The 16,671-nt window shown below is 41.2% G+C and overlaps 1 protein-coding gene across 4 annotated transcripts in view; it reads left to right on the forward strand.

The window, feature by feature from the left end:
* The window catches only part of ELP4 (elongator acetyltransferase complex subunit 4), a 345,800-nt gene that overhangs the window by 313,542 nt on the left and 15,587 nt on the right, over positions 1 to 16,671 (forward strand). For 3 of the 4 annotated variants that reach the window (XM_075927788.1, XM_006128898.4, XM_075927789.1), the window contains one exon: positions 11,571 to 12,419. The exons of the other annotated variant lie outside the window; for it this stretch is intronic. In XM_075927788.1, the coding sequence (XP_075783903.1) occupies positions 11,571 to 11,716 (146 nt within the window). In that variant the 3' untranslated portion in view covers positions 11,717 to 12,419. Of the gene's footprint in view, positions 1 to 11,570; positions 12,420 to 16,671 lie in introns of those variants that run through there. 4 annotated transcript variants of the gene reach the window in all.

Here is a 16,671-nt window from a genome sequence, read left to right on the forward strand (position 1 = left end):
GATTCCTACAGCATCTGTGTGTACTTTCTGAGTTAAAGGCTCTGTATAAGATTTTTATCATTATCCCTATTAATGTACATTATTCCAGAGGTTCCTCCTTCTCGATTGTATCAAGCACAAACTGCTTTCACTTTCAAGGTCCTTCTTGGCCTATCCTCACTCTTATTTGTTATCTCTCATTCACTGTCAAAATGTCAGTTCCCACCTCTGATCAATCAAGCATGCCATCCTCCATCACCCACTTGTTAAATTTTCAAACAAGCACCTTCATTCTTTCTCTGATGTGGTCCCTCATGCTTGGGAAGAACTCCCATAAACATCCACAAAGATACCTCATTGTCCTCCTTCAAATCCCATCTTAAAATTCCCCTTTTCCATGATGCCTACAAAAAACTTAGCAATTAGACTGGTATTGTGCTCATATAACTGCCTTTTATGCTGACCAATGTAGTCTCATTGTTTCTTTGTACTCTCCACATCTGTCTGTAGCCATCTGTAAGCTCTCATTTTAGCTTGTATGTTCTTTGGGGCAGAGACTGTCTTTTGTGTTCTTATAATGCCTACCACAATGGGGTCTTGATCAATGGAAGACAGAGCTCTTAACATGGGGTGAGCATCACTCCAAGAATTTAGTAAGTGATTAATAGAGGTGTGGGGTCTGGGATGGAGCATGGGTGCAGAAGGTAGTTTAGTATAGGGGATTGAGGCACAGGAAGGTGTGTGGGGTCCAGGAGGGAGCTTGGGTGAAGGAGGAGGCTCTGTCCTATGGCAGGGGATGTGGGTGCAGTGAACGGGAGGCAGGAAACAGTTCTGACCTTTAAAAGGGATGCAGGAAGGAATGCAGGGTCTGAGAGGGGATTGTGACCTGTGGCATGAGTGTGGGGGGAGAGCAGGAATTTGGATTGTGACTGGAGTGGGGATAGGAGTGCAAATTCTGGGAGGGGATTGTGACCTGGAAGAGTGGTGTAGGAGGGGTGCAGGGTCTATGAGGGCATATGGGTGTAGGAGAGGGGATGCAAAGGGGTTTGGGTTATGTGGGGTAGGAGAGCAGGAGAGGAACAGATGGTTTGGTGGGGGTGGGAAGGGCTGGGGTGTCAGAGGCAGGCTCTGGCCCTGAGACATTTACCTGGGTGGCTCCCGGCCAACAGTCCAGCAGGTTCCTTAGCCAGGGTCACTGCCTTCCATGGCCCCTAATATATTCAGAGGAGCTGCAGGGGACATGCGTGCTGCTCTGAACCAAACACTGCAAGCCCAAAGGGAGAGGAAAGGAGAACTTCACATGCTGCCTGTCCTGAAACAGGCAGCTCCTATTGGCTGGCAACCAGCCAGTGAAAGTTGCAAGATTTTTTTGGAGGCAGGGGAAATGTGAGAAGCCTCTTCCTCCTCCCCTAGGCTCATAGCAATCACAGAGCCCCTCCCCCGCCCCAACTGGCTTTTCTGAGTGCCAAGCTGGGGTGGGGCATGCAGAGAGCTGGCTAAGGGTCCTGTGGGCTGGATCTGGCAGCGTGGTATGCAGGATCCAGCCCATTGGCCATATTTTGCCCAGTCCTGTCCTAGGCACTAAAACTGTAATGAGATAACAGATAAGGGATGTAGAGAGAAAACATAATAACCACCAAGTGAGAGAGAAGAGGCAGAAAGAAAACAGGAGATAACAAGGAAGTACTGTCTAAGAAGATGGGAAGATATTTCTCAGCCTATGTTTATAAATGGTTGGAATTCTTTTTTAACAAGAGAAAACTTGAGAACAAATTCAGTTATTCCCCTTTATCCAGTAGCCAGCCCCCGTCGCTTTCATCCTATTGCAAAACACCCAAAACTCATTTCTATTTTCCCATAATCCTAAATCTCACAATCCACTGGTGACCGGTGTGCCATGGAATATTTTTTCTGAACAGACTTTAGGTCACAGACCCAAACAGACAGAACAACTGTTGATTTGGTTTGTAATTTTTTTAATCAACATTTTAAAATTCAAACTTTTGGACTGTCTTGGTAATAGCCAAATGTAATGGTTAATAAGTACCGTAAGTGTGTTACTCATAACTCATGACGGGGTGGTCAGAAGAGAATCAAACCTACCATCTTTTATGATGAGTTTTAGTGATTTGCATGTTTTGCCTGTGAAACTGGCAGACCATATACCAGCTCATGCAAAGCCCCCTAAGTCTCAACTGAACACTGATTAATATGTAACTGGAAACCAGTCTGCCTCACCGGTTAGTACTCTTAAAATAGTGTTTAGATTTTATGAAATGCATGTGAGTTGCTGCATCCCATGATATAAAGTAATATTTAAGTGTTTACTTAATCAGTCTGGAGAGAAGTATCACCAACTAGGAAATCCTTAAAAAAACAAGCAGATCTGTGGCACCTTAGAGACTAACACATTTATTAGGTCATGAGTTTTCGTGGGTAAAACCTACTTCCTCAGATGGAGTGGAAATTACAGCATTTGGGGTATATATATATATAAAACAGCAAAAGAAGTTACCTGTAAATTGTAGGACCAGTGTTAATGAAGCTAATTAAGTCAGGGTGTTTGTGCCTCATTCACAGTATTTGGTGTGGAAATGTGAATACCAAAGGCAGGGAAAATTTCCTTTATAGTGTATTAACCAGTTAAGATTGTTATTCAAGCCTAAGCTGATAGTATTGAACGTGTAAATAAACTCCAGTTCAGCTGTCTCCCTCTTGTAATGAGGTGATAAAATTATTTTGTTGAAAGATGGCTACTTTTAAATCAATTATTGAATGTCCAGGGAGGTTAAAATATTCCCCTACAGGTTTATGTGTGTTACCATTCCTGATGTCTGGTTTGTGTCCATATGTCCTTTGGCGTAGAGCAGAAGGGCATTGCTGGCACTTGATGGCATGTATCACATTAATTGATGTGCAGGTATATGAGCCCCTCATGTGGCTAGGTCCTGTGATGGTGTTTCTTATATAGATATGTCAACAAAGTTGGCAAAGGGGTTTGTTGCAGGGATAGGTTCCTGGTTAACTGTTTCTGTGGTATGGTATGTGGTTGCTGGTAAGTATTTGCTTCAGGTTGGAGAGCCAGTTGTAGGCGAGAACTGGCTTGTCTCCCATGGTCTATAAGAGTGAGGGACTGTTTTTCAGAACAGACTGTAGAGGGGTTGGCAACCTATGGCATGCGTGCCACTTATGGCTGCGAGCGAATTTTCAACAGCACACGGGAGGGAGTTCAGCCCTGCCCATCTTCCCCCACACAGCCGCTGTAGGGTGCGCCCTCCTCCCTGCAGCAGGTTAGGCTGCAGTGGGAGGAGGCAGCACTGGGGCTGAGGCTCTTCAGCAGCGCCTTGGCCGGGACTGAAGGTGCTTCTGCCGTGGCCATGCAGCCCCAGACCATGTGGGCCTTGGCAGTGGCAATGAGAACTCCCTTTGGGGTGTCCTAGGTTAGTGTGGCCACACCATTGCTGTAAGGGGGCTCAAAGTCAGGTAAGGTCCCTCCTCATGCCCAGATCCCCCCACATCCTAATTCCCTCACTCCCCTCTCTCCACCAAGACCCCACACCCTCAGCTTCTGCCAACACCCTCCCTGGCCAGACACCTCACCTTGCCCCTGCACTTTCCCTCCTGGCCTGGCCAGACATCCCACCCTGCTCCTGCAACCACCACCTGGCCAGACACCCTACTCCCAACCTGTTTCTGCACCCCAGCTCCCTCCCAGACCTCACAACTTCTCCCCCTTCTGCACCAACCTCCCTCCCACATCCTGCATCCCATCCCTATCCTACTTGCTGGCAGCCCTGTCTCACACACTGTACCCCTTGTTTTTGTCCTTACCCCAGAGCCTAAGAAGATCCACTAACTGTGGAACCCCAGAAAAGTAAATCTGGTCTATAAAAAGCCCTGAACCTCAGTCCCCTCGCCCTCCATTCTCTTCACCCCGTGAGGCTGAAGCGCCAGAGGAATGAGGTGTCTCAGTTGAGGCCATATCAATGAGGGGTGGGGGTCTTTGGAGGTGTTTTTTCCCTTCTTACTTGTGTGGTCCCCAACTGACTTTTTTGTGGGTCAGTGACCTCCAACCCAAAAAAGGGTCCCCACTCCTGCCATGAATAAAGAAAACATTGAAACCTTTTGTGTTGGATGTAATATTTTACTTTATGAAGTTTAATAAACTAACATGAGAAAGTTAAAACACTTCATCTGTTTCATAATTTAAATTAAACCATTCTCCCTAGCTGCAACTAGTTCAGAAAATAAGGTCACTGTACCCAGCCTGGCCTTGCCTCCTCTACCCCAACCTTCCCCCAGCACACAGATCCGTGAATAAATTAAATATTTGTAAGCCACTTCTGAAAGGTTGCCGACCCCTGCACTAAAAGGTAAGATCTGCATCTTAATTTATTAATGAAGCTGCTGTAAGTTGGACTATCATTGACTTTAAAAAGTATCACCAGCACTCAGACCCAAATATAGAGGTAAATAAGTAAAATCTCAGCACTCCTCCTCTGAAAGGTTGCTGACCCCGCTGTACATTGTAAGTGATGAGCTGGAGGGGTTCAAGCTGAGGGCTGTAGGTGATGACCAGTGGCGTTCTGTTATTTGCCTTGTTGAGCCTATCGTAAATTAGGTGATTTCTGGGTATTTGTCTGGTTTTGTCAATTATTTCCGACTTCCCCAGGTGGGTATATAAGTTTTAAGAATGCTTGATAAAGATCTGGTATGTGTTTGTGGCATTGGAGTAGAGACGGTTGTATATTAGAGCTGGGCTTTAGACAGCGGATCATGTGATGTGTCCTGGATGGAAGCTAGAGACATGTAGGTAAGAACAGCAGTCAGTAGGTTTCTGGTATAGAGTGGTTTTTATGTGAACATCTTTTATGTGTCTGTACTGTCCAGGAAGTGGATCTCTTGTATGGACTGGACCAGCTGAGGTTGATAGTAAGGTGGAAATTGTTGAAATCCCTGTGGAATTCTTGAAGATTCTCCTTCCCGTAGATCCATATGATAATGATGTCACCAATGTAGCCTAAGTAGAGATGAGGCAGTAGGGGATAGGAACTGAGGAAACATTGTTCTAGGTCAGCCATAAAAATGTTGGCTTATTGTGGGGTTATGGGGCTACCCATAGCAGTGCCACTGCCTTGAAGGTATAAATTGTCCCCAAATCAAAAATAGTTGTGGATGAGGACAAAGTCGCATAGCTCAGCCACCAGGTGTGCCATGACATGATCAGGGATACTCTTTCTGACAGCTTGTAGTCCATCCTTGCGTGGAATATTGGTGTCAAGAGCTTCTGCACCCCTGGTGGCCAGGATGGTGTTTTCAGGAAGATTACTGATCCATTGTAGTTTCCTTAGGAAGTCAGTGGTGTCTTGAGGATAGCTAAGAGCGCTGATAGCATAGGGTCTGAGGAGAGTTTCAACATAGTCAGATAATCATGGTGAGGGTTCCAGAGCCTGAGATGATGGGATGTCTGGGATTTCCAGGTTTATGGATCTTGGTTAGCAAATAGAATAGCCTTGGTTAGGTCTTTAGGGGTAAGTCTGTATAGATTTGATCCCGTGCTATCACAGGGAGTTTTTGGAGCAGATGGTGTAGTTTTTTGGGGTATTTTTCAATGAGATCAGAGGGAAGAGGCCTGTAGAATGTGGTATTGTTGAGTTGATTGGCAGCCTCCTGTTCGTAATCTGAACTATTCGTAATGACTACAGCACCCCCTTCGTCAGCCTCTTTGATTATAATGTCAGTTGTTTTTGAGGCTGTGCATAGCATTGCATTCAGCAGTTATATGTCACATGATGTTGTTTGTTCACAGTGTCAGCCTGTGCACGTTTGCAGATGCAATCAACGTCATTTTGACCTTCGGGAGGAGTCCATATTTTGGTAGGATCCTGTGAGTCAGGGCAATGTTCAGTGGTGCGTTGGAAATATTCCTTTAGTTGGAGACGGCAAAAATAGGCTTCCGGGTCACTGCAGAACTGTGCCATTTGTGTGGAAGTGGTAGGGCAAAAAAGAGTTTCTGAGATAGGACAGACTGTTCTGCCGGGTTAAGTATTTGGTTGGATAGATTAATGAGAAATACTAGTTCGCCACAGGAGGTGTTATCTCCTGCCCAACAAAAGAAGGACGTGACACAAACCAGTGTGGATTTGTTGATTGTACCCACACCACACCCATTAGGAAGAGACAGGTATGCACATTCATATGATCAACTTTAACTCTGGGGAAAAGGTCGGGGGGGAGAGGGAGGGAAGCCCTGACAAGAAGGAGCTGTATCATTATGCTTATTGGGCTGTAAAGGGGCAAGGATTACTAACCATAAGCAAAGATCCCTGGTGCTTGGTCTCAGTTACCCTGAAGGACATACAGAACTTGCTTGTTAGAGAAGCTTCTGTTACCTTTTGAAACCTAAGACTATAACTCATCTGTGTGTATACATGCAGGCCCATACTAGGAGTTTTCTGTGGGGGGTGCTTTTTTTGTAAACATGGACTACAATTTTTTTTAAATATAAAGGAGTTCAAAAATATTTGTGCAATGAGTGTGTATAAGAGAGGTTTATGAAAAATTTGAGTGGAAACAGTAAAATGATTTTGTTATAACATACTAAAAATGTATATAGTAATAAAGGTTTTATAGAAATTACTTTCTGGTATCTTGCTGAAGTATCTTAAGTGAAAAACAATACTCCAAAATATTCCAGTCTTCTTTTTCAGAGTTTTTCAGTTAAAACTATACATAGGCTAGTAGTAGTGAAGTACATTTTAGGTAACAGCAAACTTTTCTTCATGACAGTAAGTTCACAGCAGTGTCTAAGATATGTTCACAGTTAGAATAAACAGAATAAAACTTGTGCTTTATAAAAATAAAAAGGAAAATTAACTCCAAGGTACAAATCAAAGTACAAAAACCGCTGCAAGTGCTATAATAGGAACACGGATGAAATTGCTAACACCAGTAACTACTAGTTACTTAAATGATTTTGAGTATTAGCCATTAAAAAAAAGCAAATAGTGCCATGACATGCATTGCACAATGATACAGATAAATGATGAAATGATGCATTGCATAGTGGTAATACAGAGAAATGATGAAGTGTTCAGCGTAATAAGAGAAATAGACATAACGTTTTCAAAGGAGCAAAACTATAATTAAAATGGATTACCAGAATGGAAGTGCAAGTCAGGGAATCACAGTAGCTGATAAGACAAATTTGTGAACTGTTATGAGGCTTCACATTGACATATAAACTGATAAAAAAACTTCTAGATCCTAAAAATGTTACACACTCCCTCACACACTGTATGTGAGATGTTTTACAGCATTCAGTCTCCTGCACTGTAGCAATGCAGAAAGATATCAGGCTCTGTGTGGATATCAGGGAGAGCCAAGGCATTAGGGAAGCTGTACCTCTAAGAGCACAGTCAGGAAGCTGCCCTGTGCTCCCACATTTTGCCCTGTGATGGGAAATAAAACCCCTCTCTTCCCCTCCACCCTGCCTTTGCACACTCCAATCACCCCTCCTCCCCCCCCCCACCTGATTTTTCCTTTCCAGCCCCTCTTCTGCCTCACCCTAAAGTTAGTTGGGCCCCTCCAGGCCAATTAATTTCTGTCCCCCTGCTTACACCCTGCCCATCCCCCTGCTCTGATTTGACCCCTGAACTCTTTTTAAATGCTGGTAAAGAGTCAGAAGCAGCATCTGAATCCATGTAATGGCAGAGTGAGGGCAGCAGCAACAACTGCTCTTACTGAGCATGCTCAGCACACCCTAAGTAGTGAATTCTGAGATGCTGTTGCTTCTGTCACTACACCTGTGTAGGGGAGGGGCTGACAGTCCGGGAGCTGGTTGCGGTACAGAGCCTCCAAGCGTCCACTAGGGCTTTTTTCCATTTAGCCTGCTTTTGCGCAAAACGTGTTAGCTGCCTGTCTACACTGGCCCTTTTGCGCAAAAACATTTGCGCAAGAGGGCTTTTTCCTGAGCGGGAGCGTGAAAGTATTTGCGCAAGAAGCACTGATTTCGCACAGTAGAACATCAGTGCTCTTCCGCAAATTCAAGCAGCCAGTGTAGACGGCTGGCAAGTTTTTGCACAAAATCTTGCCAGTCTAGACACACCCTAAGTGTAATATGGGTGCAAAGCATTCTTTTTAATATGGTAAAACAGAAATGTATTTAAACATATCTCTTTAATGTGTATGTTTGCCTTTACTATTTCTCATGACTTGATACTGTGACATCAAAAAGTGCCCTGCAGTACTGAAAGAAAACAAACACTAATCCATCTTGCAGAAATTAAAATCAAAATATTTCAGTAATACATTACTGCAGTATGAAGTCTTATTTGGCCAATACATATCACTTATAACATGTTATACTAGGGACTTTGGGGCCTGAATGCATAAAATGTGGGTCCAAGAAAAAAATAATGACATTGTGTGCTTTGTAAACTTTTTTCCATTGAAGACTTACATAGTGCAGATAGCTGTAAACACAATGTACAGTTTTCTATAAAAGAGCACATATATTTCTGGATAATGATATGCCTCACATGTAATGTATTGCATATATACATACTCGCTTTCAGCAATATTGTATGCCTTTTCATTCTGTACATAACTTTTATGTCTTCTCTGATCTCCTGGAAAACACACGCTCCAATATACACATAGCCTTTTATTCTGCAAGTTGAACCTCTCTAGTCCAGCACTCTCTGGTCTGGCAACGTCTGTGGTCGGCATGATTTTAGTTAGGTACATGTCCACTTTTTATGAGTGTGGCCAAGTTTCCCATGGTCCCATAAAGTTTGTTTACAGCTACCAGTCCTGGCTCTCAGTGTTCTGTGCTGTTATTTAGCTCTAATTTACCCCAAAATGTCTTCTAAGTGCCCAGTAAGCAGTGGCAGTGTTGGCAATGCTACTACACAATACTGACCTTCCATGGTTTAGCAAATTCTCTGGTTTGGCACCAGTCAGTCCCCAGGGTGCCAGACTTGAGGTTCAATTTGTATTACATGCAGCTTTGAATGACTGCTGCACCTACTGGTTAATAAAAAAATACTCTAATGTTTAACCAGCCGGATTGTTAGGCAAATAGCACATAGTCCATCTCTAGAGCTAGCTCCAGTTGTACAACCCTGCAATCCAACAATAAATCTAACAATCAGATTGTACAGTGGGGAAGGAGAGCTACTAACTGATCACACTATGAAGGCTGAGGTGTTGACTGCTGATTTTGCTTCAGTCTTCATTAAAATAGTTAATTGTGATCAGATACTCAACACAATTAATAACAAGGGGAAGTGAACATGAGCCATAACAGGGAAATAACAAGGCTGACCAATATTTAGATAAGTTAGATATACTCAAGTAGGCAGGACGTCATGAAATTTATCCTAGGGTGCTGAAGCATGCTCAGAACTATTAACAATGATATTTGAGAAATCATGGCTGATGGGTGAGGTCCCAGACTGGAGAGATGAGCGTCCGTCACGGGGGCCGTCAGAATTGCTTGGCCCTTTGGCAAGGAGGGGCAGTTCTGTGCTTCCGAAAGGGGCCAGGCCACAGACGGAAGGGCCAGGGTTGGGGCAGCTGGCCCTCAGAGCCGCCTGGACTGTGCTGCACTGCCATCCCCTCCCCCTAGCCAGCCCTTAGCCCCCCCCCCCCCCCCAGGACTCGGGTGGCAATTTATAGGACCTGGGGCTCCAGACACTGCCACGGTTGCAGGGGCAGTGGCCACAAGCCAAGGGCCCTTTTGAATCAGTGGGCCCCATGGCAGTTGCCCTCTTCCCCATCAGCAGGCCTTGCAACCACAGTACCTAACTTTGAAAAGGACAACAAAGCGCTCCAAGGAATTATGAGCCAGCCTGTCTTTGATACCTGGAAAGATACTAGACCAAATTTGTGATCAGTTTGTAAGTACCTGGAGAATAACAGGGTCATCGAAAACTTTTCCGTTAAAAGCATTTCCGGAAAATCATGCCAGTGTAGACGTAGCCCATATGTAAGATATTGGAAGAAATGTTCCTGCTCCACTTGGCATTGATGAGACCTGCGCTAGAGTACTGTGTCCAATTTGGATGCTACGTTTTAGGAAAGATGTGATCAAATTGAAGAATGTCCAGAGGAAAGCAACAAAAGTGATAAAAGGTTTAGAAAAACTAATAAAAGGTGAAAAAAATTGGGCATGTTAAGTCTTGAGAAAAGACAACCGAGTGGGGACCTGATAAGTCTTCAACTACGTTGAGGGCTGTTATAAAGAGGATTGTGATTAATTCTCCATGTCCTCTGAAAATAAGACAAGAATAAATGGGTTTAACCCTGCAAGAAGGGAGATTTGGATTAGCTTTTATGAAAACTTTTCTAACCATCCAGGTGAGCCAGCTCTGGAATACGTTTCCAAGAGAAACTGTGGAATCCCCATCCGTGGAGGTTTTTAAGGACAGGTTTGACAGACACCTGTCAGGGATAGCCTAGGTATACTTAGTCCTGCCTCAGCAAAGGTGGCTGGACTTGATGACATCTGTTCCAGGTGTATAGTCCCATGTTCTGTGATTGCGAGAAAAAAGGTGGGATTTTTTTTTGTGTGCGCTGCTTTTCGGTTGTTTTTCTTAAGTTTTTATAAAGTAGAATCTTCAAAAAAGTCAAGAAGGCACAAAATAAAAGGAAAATGTATATACTTAAAATCAACAACTTAAATATAAGAAAAACATAGTTCAGTAAAACAGCAAATAAAAGTGAACATAAATCTCTGAGGTCTGGCAACATCCACCAACCTCTCTCATTGCTATCCTGCTGTCGTGAGAACTGTAAATTTAAACAGGATAGCCACATAGGTCAGCCTTTTCACTTGTTATTTCAAAATAACTCCCCAGTGTAGACCAGAGCTGATTGTGGACAAATCATGTAATATGTCTGCCTCAGTTTCCTCATTTGTAAAGTGGACTCAACAGTGTTTATTACCTCACATGGTATTGCAAGGTTGAATTTATTAGTATATAATTGTATAAGAATTACAGATGGAATATGTCATGGAAATAAAAAGTATTATTATTAAGATTTGGCAATCTTATAGTAAGTAGATAGACAAGCCTTTAGCTTCTTATGTTATGTAATCAATGTGATATGTATCTATCATCAGTGATATATTGCTTATTGCCTTTAAACTCAGTCACAAGACATTATTTGTCTGTGTAGAATGTTTGAGATACAGTAATGTTTATATTGTGATGAGATATCAAGTACAGGGCTCTATCTTGCTGTTAATGCTCAAGCACAATTGCCATTTACTTCAAGATATTAAGGATCAGGCCCAGAGTTACATCTAGATACATTTTACAAACATAGATTTCCACTTCAGAAATATTTATGAGGGGGAAGAAACAAGAAACAACAAAAAGCAATATTTTGCAAAGATACCATTTGTAATATCTGGATACCAGTTTGAAAAATGATTGCAACAATATTGGATAAATAAAAGTAAACATTGATTAACAGAAAAATAGAAATGCATTTTGAAATATTCTATCAAAAGCAAATTTAGTTACAATTCTTCTTTTCTCTCTTTCTCTCTCCCACTCTCTGCTGAAAATCTTCCGCCATAGCGACTGCATTTGCCTCCAGACTTGTCAGACACAGTGAGCCGCTCAAGCAAACAGGATCTGGCAGAATCCACCAAACTGCTGAGCTCAGGATGTGGTGCGATGGCCACGGGCAAGAAGCACCTGGACTTCTAGTGATTTCTACTTAGCAATTTCACTCCGATGTACATGACACTCTAATTATGATTGTTAATGACTTATGAAAATATTTTTCTTAATGATTTGACCCAGCAGTCCTTAAAAATACCCATTATGAGAAGAGGCCTTGTTTTCTCATCTTGGTTTCTTTGAAGACGTTTGTTATTTGTTTGCTTTTTTTTTTTTTACAAAATATGCCTCATAGGTTTTGTTACATTGAAAAAATGCTGCATTGCATTGTTATTCTGGAAATGTAGAATATTTTGTTCTTGTCAGAGAAATATCAGAATTATATTTGTTGTTAAAGTTGAAGATGTTTAATGAAACAATAACAAATGTGTTGTTTTTCACAAGCTAAATGTGTCTGATTTACATGATTGTATTAAACATTGATTATAAATGTAAAATATAAATTAGACAGTATTGTGAACATTATTAAATGAGATTAAGGAATTCATTATCATGTCTTATTTTAAAGCCAAATTTAGCAATTATTATTTGGAAAAAAAAATAGTACATCTGATGTCAAAACCAAAAGTAGTATATATGACATTATTTTACAAAGTATATAAACAATGCATTCAAAAATGTATTGCAGTTTTTCATATGTGTTCTACTGTGTCAATAATTAAATTGATAAAGAATTTTTCCATAGTAAGAATATATTATAGATAATTAGTTTGCCTTATGGGTTAATAAATGTATTAAAATGCACTTGAGTGGAATTTAGTAAACATTGAAAAAAGAATTGATTTCCTTGTGTAGTTCAAAACAGTAATCCCAAACAATTGAAGTCAGCACTATGAAATTATGTCAACAGACATAATTCAAGATTGAAATTCAAACTGACAGCTACATTAATGGTAGAAAACCAGAAGAGTGCACTGGAGCTTGGGGAAGAGTATCACAGAATTCTGGTCTAAAACACAACAGAAAATAAAACTAATTCAGGTTTTCATACCTTTAGGTACACTATTTATGAACTTATGAATATTTTGTGTGTGTGTGCGTGTGTGTGTGTGTGTGCATGGGTGCGTGTATGTAATTTCCAGATAAAAAACTATTAAATATGTTTTAAACCTCTCTTATATATTACTTTGAATTAGGAATACTTGGCAGTACTGATCTGTAAATTACATTGTTTTATATTATTTCTTATGAAGCAGACTTCCATTTTGAAAGGTGGCATATAGGTACATTGGTACTTCCAAACCAGATTTTAGATTACCTTAGCTTACCTAAAATTCAGCCTTTATAATAGGAAATAATATGGCTAGAGTGAAATTGACTTTCCAAATAACATTTTACTATAATACAATAATGTTAATGTATTTGATAAGATTCAAACTGAAAAGTTGATTAAATGGTTTGCTTTTCTTATACTATCCAGGTTTTACTTTATTTGTTCTTGACAACACTGTGTGTAAAACAAAGACATAGCTTTTAAAACTGTCTAACTAATATGATGAATGTCAATCACTTAAAAAACTCCACTGTAGCATAAACACATACTGTATACAGCTTTTATTCTGAATTAGAATAATTGAATCAATGACAGTGATTTGCCAGGATGTCAAATCTATCCATCATATCCTGTCACTACCAGTTTATTTTTTGTGATCAGAATCAAAAAGACTACTATTTTGTCATCAGCTATTTCATTAGTTGTAACAATCAGGATTTCTTTTCTCTCGCTTTTTTTTAAAGATATGCCTATTTTATTTTTTTATTTCTAAAAACGTGAATCTTTTTTTTATCAAAGTTTCAGAACAGAGCTGTCAGTTTCATAAAGCTTATACCAATATCCTTATACCAATATATTTATACCAATATACTTAAATCACCATTGATTTCAAAAACATCATTTCTCTTTTTGCATTAGAAATAGCTCTGAGCAGAAATTTTCATCAAATGCTTATTACCTTTAGAAACTTTTAAATATTTGAATTCAAATAATGTAAACAAAATGTACATATTCTATATGGAAACATATATGAGTATAGACATCTGAAATTTGAAGTCATCAGGTATATACATTTCTTGTCAGCATAGTTAATGGGTCATTGACTTAACACACAGGTGGAAAATATCACTAAACTTCACAGCCAATTTCTAATTAATATATGACTTGGAAATAGATGGTAAATACTGTATGTCTATATAAATATAATATTTATGACTTCAATTTCAAGTGCTAAAATAGATTAGCATAGAAATGTTAAAAAATATTTTGACTAATAAGTAAAAGGGAAATTGCCTACAAAACGATATTAAAATGATTTTTCTTTTGTTTGTTTTTTCTAATTCACTGAACATGCTGTGTGAAATAAGTTTTACAATATGCATATGTACAGTGTTCACCTAAGGCAAAAACATGTAGCAAAATTTTACCTCTCTTTTCTTCAAAAATATTATGCCGGTTACAACAAAATATATGACAGTGACTTGGTTTTCCCAGTAAATCAGATGAGTAAATTAAAGTTATTTCACCCTGTTTAATAGTGTGTATAATGTAGTGTTCCACTGGATCCACAAATCAACCTTTTCTCTCTCCTTTTTTAGTTTGTGGTATTGGATAAAATATTTAGCCATAACATTGAATTTGCTATGAAATTTCCCTGTACTCACTTTCAAGTGTCTGGCATATGGCCCTCGGAACCTTGTATGCAAATATTCCACTAGATTTTGCCTCTTTTCATTTGCTAATAAATATTTTTATTATAGGAAGCATATCAGATACTTGAACTGACGGACTCTATGTTTCCTCACAGACTGCCATAATTAATTGCTGACTCTACTTTGCACACCTCCTCCAGAGCCTTGGTGTTGATTTGGCTGGGACATCTTTATGAGAATTAAAATGATTCAAATTTCTGTTTAGATAGGTATTTTCTTTTCCTCGGTAAATGTTATGGATTGCAGAGTTTAGTGTTTTAGTTTTCAGGTTATTGTTATGAAAAAGAAGAAATTGAGCTACCTACATCTCAGTGGGCTTCAAGCTGAAGCCACTACGCTTCTTGCATTGAGACTGATGTTAGGTCTAAAACATACCAGCATAGAGACAAAACAGTCTCTTTGCAGTCCCAATTCAAACTTATACCCAGATCTTGACACAAGTATGAAAAAAAGCAATAATGAAATTTTAAAGAGTTGACTCTTTAATACGTCAAATAAGATTCTTTATGGAATATATGTAAAGTTGAGGCTATCGAAATACAGGTATTTGAAATGTGAGGAGCGTATGATGAGATATTAAACTATAGCTTTTTTTAATGTACTTGTAAAGGAATTTGTAAAGCCACTTTGCAGTTGTAGCTCTATTCAACGTTATGTAACAATAGCTATTAACACTAGAAGATGAGCATTAAACTACTTCAAATTTGATGCATGTAATAACGTAGAAGCCAACAAGGTGCCACCTTAAAATTTAATTTAAAATAACTGTTATTCCGAATAGGAATTTGGGGAAAATACAAAAGTATAAATTATAAAAATACTGATCGGTCAAGTATTGAAAACCAAAGCAAGCCTGAAGGCTTTGTGATACTTGAGATTTCTTAGGTTGATTCTTAGACTGGAAGAGAGTAAGTTTAAAATTACAGGCAGCCCCCAGGTTATGTACAAGATAGGGACTGTAGGTTTGTTCTTAAGTTGAATCTGTATGTAAGTCGGAACTGGCGTCCAGATTCAGCCGCTGCTGAAACTGATCAGTTTCAACAGCAGCTGAATCTGGACGCCAGTTCTGACTTACATACAGATTCAACTTACGAACCCCAGGCATCCCCCAGTCAGCTGCTGCTGAAACTGATCAGCGGCTGATTCCAGGAAGTCCGGGGCAGGGGATTCCTGTAGTCAGCCACTGGTCAGTTTCAGCAGTGGCTGACTTGGGGACGCCTGGGGGAGAGCAGCTGCGGTGCTGCTGGGTTGGTCCAGTAGCGCAGCCGCTCCTCGGCGCTACTGGACCAACCGAGCAGCACCCCAGCTGCTCTGCCCCAGGCGTCCTGATTCAGCCGCTGCTGAAACTGACCAGCAGTGGCTGAATCAGGACGTCTGGGGCAGAGCAGCTGGGGTGCTGCCGGGTTGGTCCAGTAGCGCCCAGAGCGGCGCTACGGGACCAACCGGCAGTGCCCCAGCTGTTGTACCACATGCGTCTGGAGCAAAGCCACGGAGCACGGGGGCAGCGGGACAGCCCAGACGCGCCATGGCTGTCCTGCTGCCCTCGGGCTCCTTGGCTTTGCTCTGCTTTGCTCCCCGTCCCCCTGGTCTGCAGACCAGGGGGACGGGGAGCAAAGCGGCGGAACACGTGGGCAGCGGACAGCCCAGACGCCTCTGGGCTGTCCGCTGCCCGCGTGTTCCACCGCTTTGCTCCCCGTCCCCCTGGTCTGCAGACCAGGGAGACGGGGAGCAAAGCAGAGCAAAGCCGCAGTGCATGCGGGCAGCGGACAGCCCAGACGCGTCTGGGCTGTCCACTGCCCGCGTGCTCCGCCACTTTGCTTCCTCTCCCTGGTCTGCTGGAGACCAGGGAGATGGGCCCCGTTCGTAACTGCGGATCCGACTTAAGTCGGATCCGCGTGACTCGGGGACTGCCTGTAATCAAAGAAGCTGGTTTTGAATTATACGTTTTAGGTAAACAAGTAGTTTTTCACTTTGGGTGCAGCTACACAGCACACTAAGCTCTAAATAAGACATGCAATTTTCACTACACAAATTGCATCTCTTATTTAGATTCTATTTTGATATAGCTTATTTTGAAATTTGGTATGTCTACACAGCGCCAAATTTCAAAATAATGTCCTGTTTCAAGACATCCTTTAACCCTTGTGTAACGAGGATTACAGGGATGCCGAAATAGCATTCCTGTTATTTTGAAAAATATTTAGAAAAAACAGGCAGCTTGTTAAGATGTGGGGAAATACTTTTAACGTACCCTTAATTGTCCACTCACAATTTAAAAACAAATTGGTCA

Source organism: Pelodiscus sinensis, chromosome 4 (genome assembly GCF_049634645.1).
Source record: "Pelodiscus sinensis isolate JC-2024 chromosome 4, ASM4963464v1, whole genome shotgun sequence".
Classification (NCBI taxonomy): Eukaryota; Metazoa; Chordata; order Testudines; family Trionychidae; genus Pelodiscus; species Pelodiscus sinensis.